The following is a 12,187-nucleotide window of genomic DNA, read 5'->3' as shown; positions in this document are numbered from 1 at the left end:
ATAGGCCCATATAATGATGGTCAAAAACCTGGTCCCGGGCCAGGCCAGGCTTTACCGGTCCTAGGCCTCAACAGTGTCGGTCCAAGCGTAACGGGTCCCGGTCCCCGTCGAAAATGCTGAGCCCGGTTAAGCATTCCTATAACTAGTTTTAATGATCAGGTCCCGGTCCCAACCATTAAAAAAACATTTTATTTTTATTTATTTTTTAATAATAGCTTTTTTAGTACATTATAAAATTTGTAATTGAGTCACTTAAATACACTTTAAAAATATGTTTTATTATAATTAAAATTACATTGTAAAATACACTTATTCATCATCGATTAACTATGTCGGATTAACTATGTTGGATCGATACATTATAAAATTATTTGAAAATACACTTATTCATCATCGATTAACTATGTCGGATTGATTTGAGGAGTTCTAGTCTCTTGAATTCTTCTAATAGCCTCTTGGTCATTAAGGTCATCAATGTCAAGTTCTTCATCATCGTCATATTGTGAGTAAGTGTCGTCGGTATCGGTAGTTGGAGCCGTGCTTAGTCCCATTGCGATTTCATTTTCTTCCACCGCTTCAATCTTCACCTCTAACGATGTCATGTGTTGAATTCTATCAACGCTATCCAAGTATTCCTTCAAACAAATGCAATATTCCACGAACTCCGGGCTTAGTCTTGTCCGATGTATCGAAATGATCCTGCTATTACAGAAAAAGAGGACTACAAAGCTACGCACTAGCTTGGATTGTTAGTATATCACGTGTCATGCATGCCAAAACCACGAATTGAGGTTAATTTTGTTTCCAAAAATCTAATAGATCAATTTTTTTCAAAGTCTTCTACATCATTTGTGGGGCATGCGGCCATAAAGTTAATGTGCACATACATATTTAGTTCACCCAAATCGTTATCAAATCTATTTTTTTTTTTGCGTGATTCATTTAAAACTTCGTTTATTAAATTAGTCATCGACTCTTTCTGACTTTAGCGATGGCCACTAGAAGAACCATAACCCGCAAATCCACAACTTGAAGAGTTTTATTGTTAGTCCCCCCACCCACACCCCCACCCCCACCCCAATAAAAATATTTATAATAATCAAATAAATCTTAAAAATTATGATCAAACAAAAGTTTTTGTTCCATTGAAAAAGAATTATTTGTAGCCGAATTTAAACCAAAGGCCCCACATATTTGTGTAATTAAAACTTCAACACCGATAACATGTAAATACGGGTTTAACGCTGCAACACAAAGAAAAACAAATGAGATGCTCATAAAATATTTTAATAATTTCTTTTTCATTGAACTCATCAACCTTCCTCAATCGTGATGGTCTTAGTATTGCACAATCTTTCTTGCCAAAATATATAATTGATTTAAAATAAATAAAAGACTTGTTGGATAATAAATACCGGATAAAAATGTTGTTGCATTTTTAAAATCTCCTAAAATATCGTACAAACCTTCAATCACGGCGCAATCAAGATTTCCAGTAGAATTTTCCGGATATTGGCGTTTATAAAATGAAAAAAAATAATTTTTTTGTTTTATCAAATTTTCAATGATAAAATAAGTCAAATTCCATCGAACGGCCCCCAAAGCTTTAAAACCAATGTCTTCGCAATATTTTTTATATTCCGAATTCATTTTCTTACCATTTGTGAAAATTCGGCGCAACATAATCTAAACTTATCTATTACGGGTTTACAAATATTTAAACAGTTTTGAACGGCTAAATTTATTATGTGTGCACAACAACGTGTATGAAATAATTTATCGTTTAAAATAGATGTCAAATGACGCTTTAATTTTTTTCATACATAGATTGTTATTACTAGCGTTATCAAATAAAATGTCAATTACTTTAGTAGATAAATTATAAAATGCAAGACATTTTTTAATAATTGAAAATTGACGTACACACGAATGTGGCGCACCAAATGGTTCAAACGCGATTACGCGTTTGAATAAATGCCACGATGAATGCTCAATCCAATTTGCCGCTATGCATACATAAGAAACCGGCAATCCATATGGTGCACTCCACATATCACGCGTTAAATAAATATTGTTAGGCAAAAGAGCAAACATTTGTTGCATTTCACCTCAACACATTTTCCACCCGTCTAAGGGTTTGACAATTTACCGGCTTGTATCGTGGTTGTAGTATTTTTTTGATTAACTTCATAAAGTGAGAGTTGTTGAAATGTCGGAAAGGCAACTCGACTTGAAGGACACATTGTGTTGTCATTTATCGGTTCAACTTGGCATCATACTACCATATTGAACCTTGAGTGTCAAGTATCGGTTGGCTTGAATCGCCCCCGACCTCAACCCCGGGCACTTTTTTTGGTGTGACATCTTAAAGTAGAATGTTCTTCCGCCATAAGAAGAGCTTGACACATTTTGCATTGTACCTTTCTTTTCCCGTTTGTGAGGACCACCAAGTTGTATGCATTCCAAATCTCGGACTTTCGTCCGTGTTCGGGGAGAACTTGGGCAACTTGTTCGTTTGATGCATCATGTTGTTCACTGGCCATTTTGTAAGACAGCGAAATAAATGAGAATTGTGAAGTGAAAGCGAGAGATGAATACAAGTTGAAGTCACAAAATATAAAGAAAAATCGAGAATTTTGAACGTTTTTTGCGTTTTGCAAGTTGGTATGTAAATCCTTCAACCATGACACTTGTATATAGTGTTTAGAAGGCAAAAAGACCAAAAAAAAAGGTCACCAAAGTCATAAACACCTATAAAAAACGGGTAGTTTTTATTTAAAAAAAATTGGCCGGGCCGGTTTATAACCGGTCCCGGTCCCTCGAATCACTACAAAACAACAATAGGTCCTGGTTTCCGGTCCTATAATCGGTCCTTACCGGTCCCGGTTCCAGTCATCCAACAGTCCTGGGCCGGTTTGGCCATCACTAGGCCCATAGCCCCACTAGGTTTGCCCTAGAACCAACCCACATTATAAAGGAGAGCCTTTTTTATGCGGCCATCAAGATCCAGGGGTGTGGGCTCGAGTTCAAGCTACATATTTCTCGAGTTCGAGTCGACTTTGAACACAAAATAAAGTTCGTTTAAATTAACGAGTCGGGCTCTATAACACCAATGTTTGTCTTGACTCGTTCGAAAGCTTGATTAAGCTTTACGAGCTGAGCCGAGCCAAGCTATTAGATCATACATTTTCCCAAGTCAAACACATTTATATATTTATAAATTGTACAATCAAAATATAAAATCATCGAGTTTGAACAAATAAACGAGTTAATCGAGTTCGAGCTCATAAAACATTGAAAAATATTCGAGCTCGAGCCCGACTTAGAAAAACTTAATCGAACTTGAGTCGATATTATTTTATGGAGATGAAGTGAACCTTAGCCTCAGGGCGATACAATTGTCCCTGAATTTGGTTAATTTTGACATTGTTTTGACCAACCATAGGTAGCTGTATTAAGCTAGCATTAACATCAACCATGTTGGATACCATTACAACGGCTGTGGTTCAAATTCGGAAGTCAAACAACGTTACTGGTCTTAGAGTACTTTTATCCGATGGTGATTGACGAAATACGAAAATGGAGAATATACAGATCACATGTGTCTAATTATCAGATAGTATATTCAAAACCAACCTCAAACACGTAAAAGTATATGAAAAATAGTTGAGTCACTTGAATCAAAAGCAAGAACCAACCTCAAACACGTAAAGGTTTCAACGTTGAATTCCATTTATAATTGTATTTGAACGTGTTTATCAGTTAGTTTTAACGGTTACAAAAGTGGAGATTTAGAAGGATCTATGTATGTAATAATAAGTTATAAACTTGAATTTTTAAAGATTACACATTAAAGAAACAATTTCTGTTGTTTAATAACTTGTTTTTAATATTGTATAAATTTATATAATGCACTTCCATAGATGAATTAATTGTTTTGCTACTAAGAATAAGGGGTTGTTTAGTTGATTTTTCATTTAGTCATGTATGAACAAAATTATCTGTATGGATTAATCTGTCTGTATAGATTGGGAAGTTTTGTTTATAAGGGGTTTTTCATAGATGGATGGAACACATCTTTTAACTAGGAGGTGCATATGTGAAAAACTTGTTTTTTTGTGTGCATAAACCACTCCCTAGAAGTTTTTTAGAATAAGCAACTTCACATATCATTAAACCACAACCACCATCAAATAGTTATGTTCATGTATACCTGACCGTATAAACTGTGAATTCCATTAAGTTCAATATGCCAACAGACAGAAGCTAAGGGGTCGTTTACCAAGTCATATTACTTTACTAGATGAATATGGTAGATACCAAAAATCTTACCCGGTAAGAATGAGGCAAGAACAAAAGTATTACCCGGCAAGTGAGAGTAATGACTCTTACCACGGTAAACGCTTACAGGGTAAATTGTTGCATACAATGTCATTTTTATGGACTAAAATCTTACCCGGTAAGTAAATGATAGTGTTGAATTTTACCCGTAAACGCTTATCGATTAAGTATTTGGTAAATTGTCCCTAAATGTTTATTGAAGATCCTATTATGCACGTTAACATATGCAGAGTTGAGATCTTACACTAAAGTGTTGATGGTTTATATAAAGTTGTTTTGAATTGCATGTTTTTTCAATAAAACCCTAAAATTAACAAACCCTTTATTAATCATAAGAAGACTTAATCAGATCCTATATTTAGCAAGGTTTAAAATGGTGAGGCGTGACGTCGACCTCAAGTCTTAAGTCTTACCCAACATGACAAGAAAGCAGCGTTTTTTAAGACGTGACATAAGTCGACAAATTTATAACATATATATATATATATATATATAATTTTATATATATACAACTCTGTTTTAACCGTGAATCTCTGACATGTGTGAACCCAATAAACTGCGAATAATATGATTAACTAAGTCATAAAAAATATAAAATTTAGAGTTTAAAGTATAAAAACATAAAAGTTAAAAACAAGTAAAATTAAAAAGATTGAAAAAAATGAAGTCTTCTATAAAACTTAAAGCGTGATGGCACGCACCATGAGACGCCTTTATTTAGTGGTGAATACGTATGAATATGATGTTATTGGGATACGAGATGGCACATGATGAAACCAAACATAACAACACCCGACTTTAAAACCATACCAATAATATACAGATTACCCATAAAACAAGAAAAAGTGTTGGTTAGACCCAAAATGATGGAATTTTTGCATGTTTTTACCAACAATCAACCTGTTGCTCAAAAAAACATTCAAAAATTCTACCAGTCCTTTCACAAAAACAAACGTTTATGTTAGTTGAAGACACCAAACATAAACAAATAGTTACCAAAATCTAAAAACACCGCCCCGTTAAACCGGAAGATCATCCAACACCGCGTACCCGTTTAACCCAAACTCGTTTTCCGCCTCTCCAAAGCCTTGTTGCTGCTGCTGCTGCAACACAGAATTTCAAGATTCATTTTAAGTTAAACGTACATCGATTATTGCAGACAGTACAACCATAACCATGCATCAAGAAAGATTTTAAGATCGAAAAACGTGGACCTGCTGCTTAAGAACTGCAGTTAGAAGATCTTCTTGATTGTATTGCTCAGGATACAGCAAAATGCTTTCTGCCTTGGCCTTCATCAGATCTGATTCAAATCCCGAATCGTGTGTTCTCATCTGATTCAAATCGTTCGGAACATTGTAACTTGGAATCATCCCACCTCTCGGGACCTTTGACCCCGAGCCATGTGCCAATATTCCATTGGGTAAAACAGGCAGATGATTGCTGTTCGATTGATTTTGACATTGGCTTTGACCAGCTGTTGTAATCAGTACTCGACCGTTGACGTTGTTGAATGAATGCTGCCGAGATTGATGCAAGCCTGCAAACTGCATTGGTTCTATATTCGTTGGGATGCCATGAAGTAATTGTTGAGTGTTGACTTCTTGGTATTTCAATTTTGGATTCTCGAAACTAAATATGTTTCTTTGATCCAGGATCGGCACGGAAACCGGAGATTTCGAGTTATTTGGATGACCAAGAACCGCAGCTTGGAGTGTTGCAAGGCTTTGACCACCAACGGCTAAAGCTTGAAGATCTATCCCGTTGAGTGATGACATTGACCCATATCCCATATCGGGACTACCCATAAACGAGCCATCAATTGATCCCAAATGCTGCGACCCACTGAGCCGTCTAAGATATAGACGGTATTTCTGCACCAAATACGTGCACTTGTGAGTCGAATTTGAAACTTCCAATTGGATAATGCTTTTCTTTCACTACTACAAAATCGAGAAAACTTTCAAGGGCTCGTTGTGGATCTAAAGCTTTACCTGAAGATGGCTAGCGACGTTTTCTCTTGTTAGCCCGGGAACGTTCATCAGCTCCAAGATTTTCTTCGGAACAGCTTCTGCAAACGATATTAGATTCAAGAACCGAGAGGTTAGTTTTATATATGAATCTGAGCTAGGTTAACAAATGGTCCATTCTAAGCGACCGTTTATGACACAAATTGGGTAAGTGCTAAACCGAGTAAGATTGCGGTCTCGGTAATCAGATTAAAAATGATTGTTTACCAAGTGTTTAGGTAAGCGCAGACTAAAACATAATCAGAAAGCAAAACCTTCCTTACTGGGTCAGAGTTTGTTGGTAAACAACATCTCATCTTACCGGGTAAGCACCTCTTACCCAATAAGAGGCGATCAGCAGATAATAAACAATCATTCAAGAAAATAAATGAAAACTAGAAAACTTCTTACTGTCGATTCCAAGCTGATTAACGGCTGCTACAAACTGTTGATGTAGCTCGACGGACCAAACGACACGAGGCTTCTTTGAAGAAGAAGAGCTGTCTGGTTCCTCGGCTTCATCCTCATCGTCTTTCCTCCGCTTTGCATTTTTCCAATTATTCCCTTCGTTTGCAGAAGACGAAACGTCGAGATCTTCACGGGGTTTCGGCACTTGGTCAGCATCATCTGCACTTGTTAACGGCTCGAAGTCTTTCCACTCGTGTTTCCGTCTTCGAACCACATGTTGCCAGATGTTACGCAATGCCTCAATCCGAACGGGTTTTATCAAATAATCACAAGCACCATGCGTAACCCCCTTCATAACTACACTCTTGCTATCATCTGCTGACATCACTGTAAAATCAAGAAAATTATGAATCTTGATTATGCAAATTTCACCAATAATTCGAGAAATTAAACCATAAAAAACTTGAATTTCAATTGAGAAATCATGTTAGCAATTCAACCAAAATGAAGAAATTGGTACGAATTCGTGGACTTACTGATAACAGGGAGGTCCATCTCGAGGCCAATATGTTCAAGAAGTTTGAATCCATCCATATCTGGCATATGAACATCACTCAGAACTATATCGTACCCATTTGTGTTTTCCCTCAAGAATGATAAACCAATCTCAGCTCTATTGCATATAGTTGCTGCAGATTCATAAAACAATACAAGAATTTTGAAGTCAATTATTTTCCATCAAAGCCCAATTTAATAGCACATGAATATAATAATACATAAGAAATAGAGTTAAAATTCATTAAAACAAGCAGATTAAATGCCAAATTGGGTTCAATTGCATCAAGGGACTAAAATTTCATAATAAACCCTAGCAGTGTGGATCAATTTGGTTGACGTATTTCTGGATCAGATTGAAGAAAATGGGTATGTTTTATCTGATTATGAACCCTAAATCTCATTGGGTTTTTTCTTTTTGATCGACGCAAGAAATTAAAAGGGAAAAACGAAGATTTTTAAAGTGCAAGTGTTCGTATGTACCTTCGTAGTTGCAATTTTTTAGCATCTTCTCTAAGATCATGAGACAAGTTGGGTCATCATCAACAACAAGCACCCGGAGACCTGCCGGAAATTGGTCTGGTACACCGACGGCAGAGGCAGCGGCGGATTTCCAAGAAGCAGAACTTGAACCAGGCATCATTAATCTTTGAATTGCACGATTCATCCAGAGAGAACCTTAATCACACCCAAAAACATGATGGATTCTTTGTGTTTTTTGGATCAATCCCAATTGAATTTAAGCAAAAATATGCAATACCCAATTGAAGAAAATAGAAAATAAAAACACCCACAAACTTAATTTCGTCAATATTTTCAGTAGAGAGTGGAAAATTACAAGAAATCGTTTTGTGCTTAAAAGGGTTCAACTTCCGGAGATTTATGGGTTTATATTGGTGCTTTTCTCTTAGGAAAATTTAGTTTCCCCTTTTGTTCTTCATTTTCTTTTTTTAATTGGTATCAATTATACCAATTAAATTGATACTAATAGAATCACCTGACACTATCGTATAAAGTATGTAAATTTAATTGGTATATAGTATTGAAAGTTGCATACTATGATAATATCATGTTACCGACTTATTTAATTAATTATTTATTAATTTTTATATGTTGAATATTAAACATGTTTACATCATTTGAAGTTGATACAAACTGGTACGAACATATATCAACCAAAAAAAAGTTGGTGCTACCAATTATATATAATATTGACGTGATATTGGAGGAAAAAAATTGATACCATATTAAGTCCATCTCTATTAGAAAGAAAGAGGTTTGATTAAGCAATGTCCTTTTAGTTTTTTATATTTTACTTTTAAGGTTTTGTTTGTAATAAGGTGGTGTTCGTTTATGGCTTTATAAAACAGATGACTTATTTATTAAGTGATATACATCCGTTGTTTAGAACTTAATCATTAAGCGAGTAACTTAATTTATACTTACGTTATTATAATTATGTTTTCCTCGATAAAACTATCGTTTTTTTATCTTACCCTCTTATATTATATACTAGGTTCGATCACGTGTATTACACGGGATAATTTGAAAAAATTAATTCATTTCAGGAACTTATCTTACATATATGAATGATCATCGAAAGTACGATGTTACTTCAAACTTGTACTCTTGAAATAACTCTGAAATATAACTCTGAAGAATAACTTTGAAAAATGACTTTTCAGACTTAATTTAGAAATGAAACTATATCAATAATTAGTTAAAATGAAATTAACCCTATAATAAAATTAAATTTAGAAATTAAACTATATCAGTAAATTGAACTTTAACTTAGAAGTAAATTTAGAATGACTCTTCAGACTAGTACTTTTGAAATAACTGTAAAGTAAAACTTCTCAGACTTCATAGATATGTATAGGCAAGTCAGAAGCTCTGCATGCACTATGCAGAGACTCTACATGCACTATACAAAAGCTCTACATGGTGCTCCGTCTGGAAAAAAAGATTTTAGAGTTTAGGTGAGCTAACTTTGAAGAATGATTCTTCAGACTTGTAATATGGAAATAACTCTAAAGAATGATTTTTCAGACTTATATTCTTGAAATAAATCTGAAGTATAAAATCAATCTCACTAAGTCTTGAGTATATGAGACATTTAACTCTTGAGTAAGAGCTCTGTCTCTTGATGTCTTCTACATGAGAGTTCTTGGTCCAGCCCCCTTCAAAAGACTAAGTCCTAAGGATTACACTAAGAGGCTCTGCATGTACAGTAAGAGGCTTTGTATGTACAATGTAGAGGCTCTGCATGTACAATAAGGACTCTGCATGTACAGTAAGAGCTCTTACTGTACATGAGTTTATTTTGATGCGGAGCACACACTTATACTTTATTTTTTTTTAATTGTTTCTAGATACATGTTTAGGCCTTGATCTTCTTTAGAATACAACACGGGCTCTGTATATGAGACACTTAACTCTTGAGTAAGAGCTTTGTCTCTTGATGTCTTCTACATGAGAGCTCTTGGTCCAGCCCCTTTCAAAAGACCAAGTCATAAGGACTACACTAAGAGGCTCTACATGTACTATGTAGAGGCTCTGCATGTACAGTAAGAGCTCTTAATGTACATGAGTTTATTTTAATGCGGAGTGCACACTTGTACTTTATTTTTTTAAATTGTTTCTAGACACATGTTTAGGCGGGAAAAATTAATAACCGTCGCAAATTAACCGTCCAAAGGGACACATGTCACTTAAATAGACCTATTTGAACCGTAAGTGAAAATTGTGACTAGATACATGTTTTAGGGAGGAAAAATCAATAACTGCCGTACAGAAACATGACACGTGTCCCAAAAGTTACTTATTTATTAGGGTTATAGATGTCTCCTTATTAATGTTAAACAAATTTAACAAATAATAATTATTTATTTACCACTTATTCCAACAAAACAAAAATCTATATAAATGTATTCATCAAGACTAGAAGGTGCTCGTATAATATAGCGAGATATATCTCAATTTCAGTGTTTTGGTTTTATTATTTATCTGTGTCAATATAATATGATTTTTGGTGGTTTTGAGAAAGCGATAATGTTTTTATTTTTGAATAAAATATAAATTTAATATATCATAAAAATTTAAAAAAAAAATTATATCGATATTAGTATCAAATTTACTATTTAAAGTTCTGGTTTTTGTGTAATTTTTTAATCAATTAGTTTATTTATAATTTAATTTAGATTTAATAACGAAGTAATTTTTTTATCATTTAATAATATAACTTTTATAAAGATAATAATTAAGTATTTTGTTATAATAAATGATTATCTTAATTATATTTTAGATTTTTTATATTCAAAATGAGATGTATATCTCGTATTTGATTATGTTAATCTATAGTTACCCAAATTCAAAATTGAAGCTTTAATAAGTTGTACTTACATAAAGTTTACTTGTGATCTTGAATTCTAAGTAATATGAATCAATAAACAGTACTTTATACATAAAAAATGGTTTTTAAAGTTTTTATCAAATGTTTTATAACATAATATAGATATAACTTATTTACAACCTAAATACCATAAAATTACTATTAATGTCATCACCAATTTAATTTATTGTTTTTCATTACTTCTTTATACGAATTTATTATTTCTATATATTTATATCATGAACATATAAATAAAATATTGGAAACTTTAAAATATGTATGATTTAAATATAAAAAAGCATGCTATTTTTTGTATGGAATTAAACAAAATTCTCCTGCTATCTACCTTAAAAGAATTCTTGGAATATAATCTAGTATTATTTTATTAATATGCTACAACTTCCAAAACCTTTTTATAAAGTAAAAAAGCAAATATAATAAAATAAATAAAGTAGAAAGTAAATCATACAAATGCATATACGGAATTTTCAGTCGTTCCGTTGTATATATATAATTAAAAAAAAATATACGGTTTCTCATACAATTTTAGGTTAATATGTTAGATAACCTAACAGTAATATTATATTTTTATTGAATAAAGATAATATGATTATATAATTAGTAATTTATTAAATTCATACAAATTCTCATAATATGTGTAAATTACAATCAGAATTGTTGTAATTATTTTGAAAGCGAACTTATTGAGAAATACATTGAGCCGGTAAGTGGAGTTGACTTGCCACCCACGTGGTTTAGCTAATTCAATAGCCTTTGGAGAAAAGCAATAAGTACCACCGTACATACGTGAACCAATCCAACAAACAAGGAAATGATGCCTCTTGGGGCATCTGAGAAGGGGGGGGGGGGGTAGTCTCCTTCCTAAGGTCGATCGATAAAAATCTCCTGTGATACTTCTTCGAAAGAAACTTAATTCTCGACATCAGTTAGCAAGCAATTAACCATCTTTCTCAAATGTTTATGAGTTTAGTTTTTAAATGTTCATGATTATTTATTAGAACAAGTGTTCTAATAGAATTATATGACAATAGAAAAGAATATACGAAAACGTTCTTTTTTAAGAATATAGGTAAAAAGATAAAATACCCATAACTTAATTTATCTAATATATTGTTTTTATAGTAAATAAATTGGTAAATATTAAACCAAAATGGTATAATTAAAACAAATGCGCCATAATATAGACTATAGGGTCATAGAGAAGTGCGTGTTAAACCATGGGACGGTCACGTGCAGATGTCGTTGTTGCTCATGTGGACCCCATCACTTCAACAAAGATCCAATAGAATTGCATGGTTTTATGAGAACATCAAGTACCTCTAATTCATTTCTATTTTTAATTATGTCATGTTAACGTTTGTAATCATCGTCTATAGATATATAGGTTATGTTTGGTAAATTAATCCATAACCTATATGTTAAATAATTAATAAATTATATTGAAAAATATTAAATAATTAAT

At 33.2% G+C, this 12,187-nt stretch overlaps 1 protein-coding gene across 2 annotated transcripts; it reads right to left on the bottom strand.

Moving 5' to 3' along the window:
* Positions 1 to 5,179: 5,179 nt before the first annotated feature.
* On the bottom strand, positions 5,180 to 8,244 carry LOC112521491 (two-component response regulator ARR2-like). 2 transcript variants are annotated; one of them, XM_025130385.1, is made up of 7 exons: positions 8,152 to 8,244; positions 7,797 to 7,991; positions 7,295 to 7,447; positions 6,762 to 7,145; positions 6,336 to 6,412; positions 5,556 to 6,215; positions 5,180 to 5,447 (listed from the first exon to the last, which is right to left on the bottom strand). In XM_025130385.1, exons 2-7 carry the CDS (start codon positions 7,978 to 7,980, stop codon positions 5,361 to 5,363), a joined length of 1,545 nt encoding a protein of 514 aa, XP_024986153.1. In that variant the 5' UTR covers positions 7,981 to 7,991; positions 8,152 to 8,244; the 3' UTR covers positions 5,180 to 5,360. The 2 variants fall into 2 exon arrangements, with proteins under 2 accessions (XP_024986153.1, XP_024986154.1); XM_025130386.1 differs by having other exon boundaries at positions 5,180 to 5,444.
* Between the last annotated feature and the right edge of the window lie 3,943 nt (positions 8,245 to 12,187).

The sequence above is a fragment of the Cynara cardunculus genome (assembly GCF_001531365.2).
Source record: "Cynara cardunculus var. scolymus isolate 2C chromosome LG 11, CcrdV1, whole genome shotgun sequence".
In the NCBI taxonomy this organism is placed as follows: domain Eukaryota; kingdom Viridiplantae; phylum Streptophyta; class Magnoliopsida; order Asterales; family Asteraceae; genus Cynara; species Cynara cardunculus.
The sequence above is the reverse complement of the archived record's forward strand: the minus strand, read 5'-3'. Positions and strand labels throughout refer to the sequence as shown.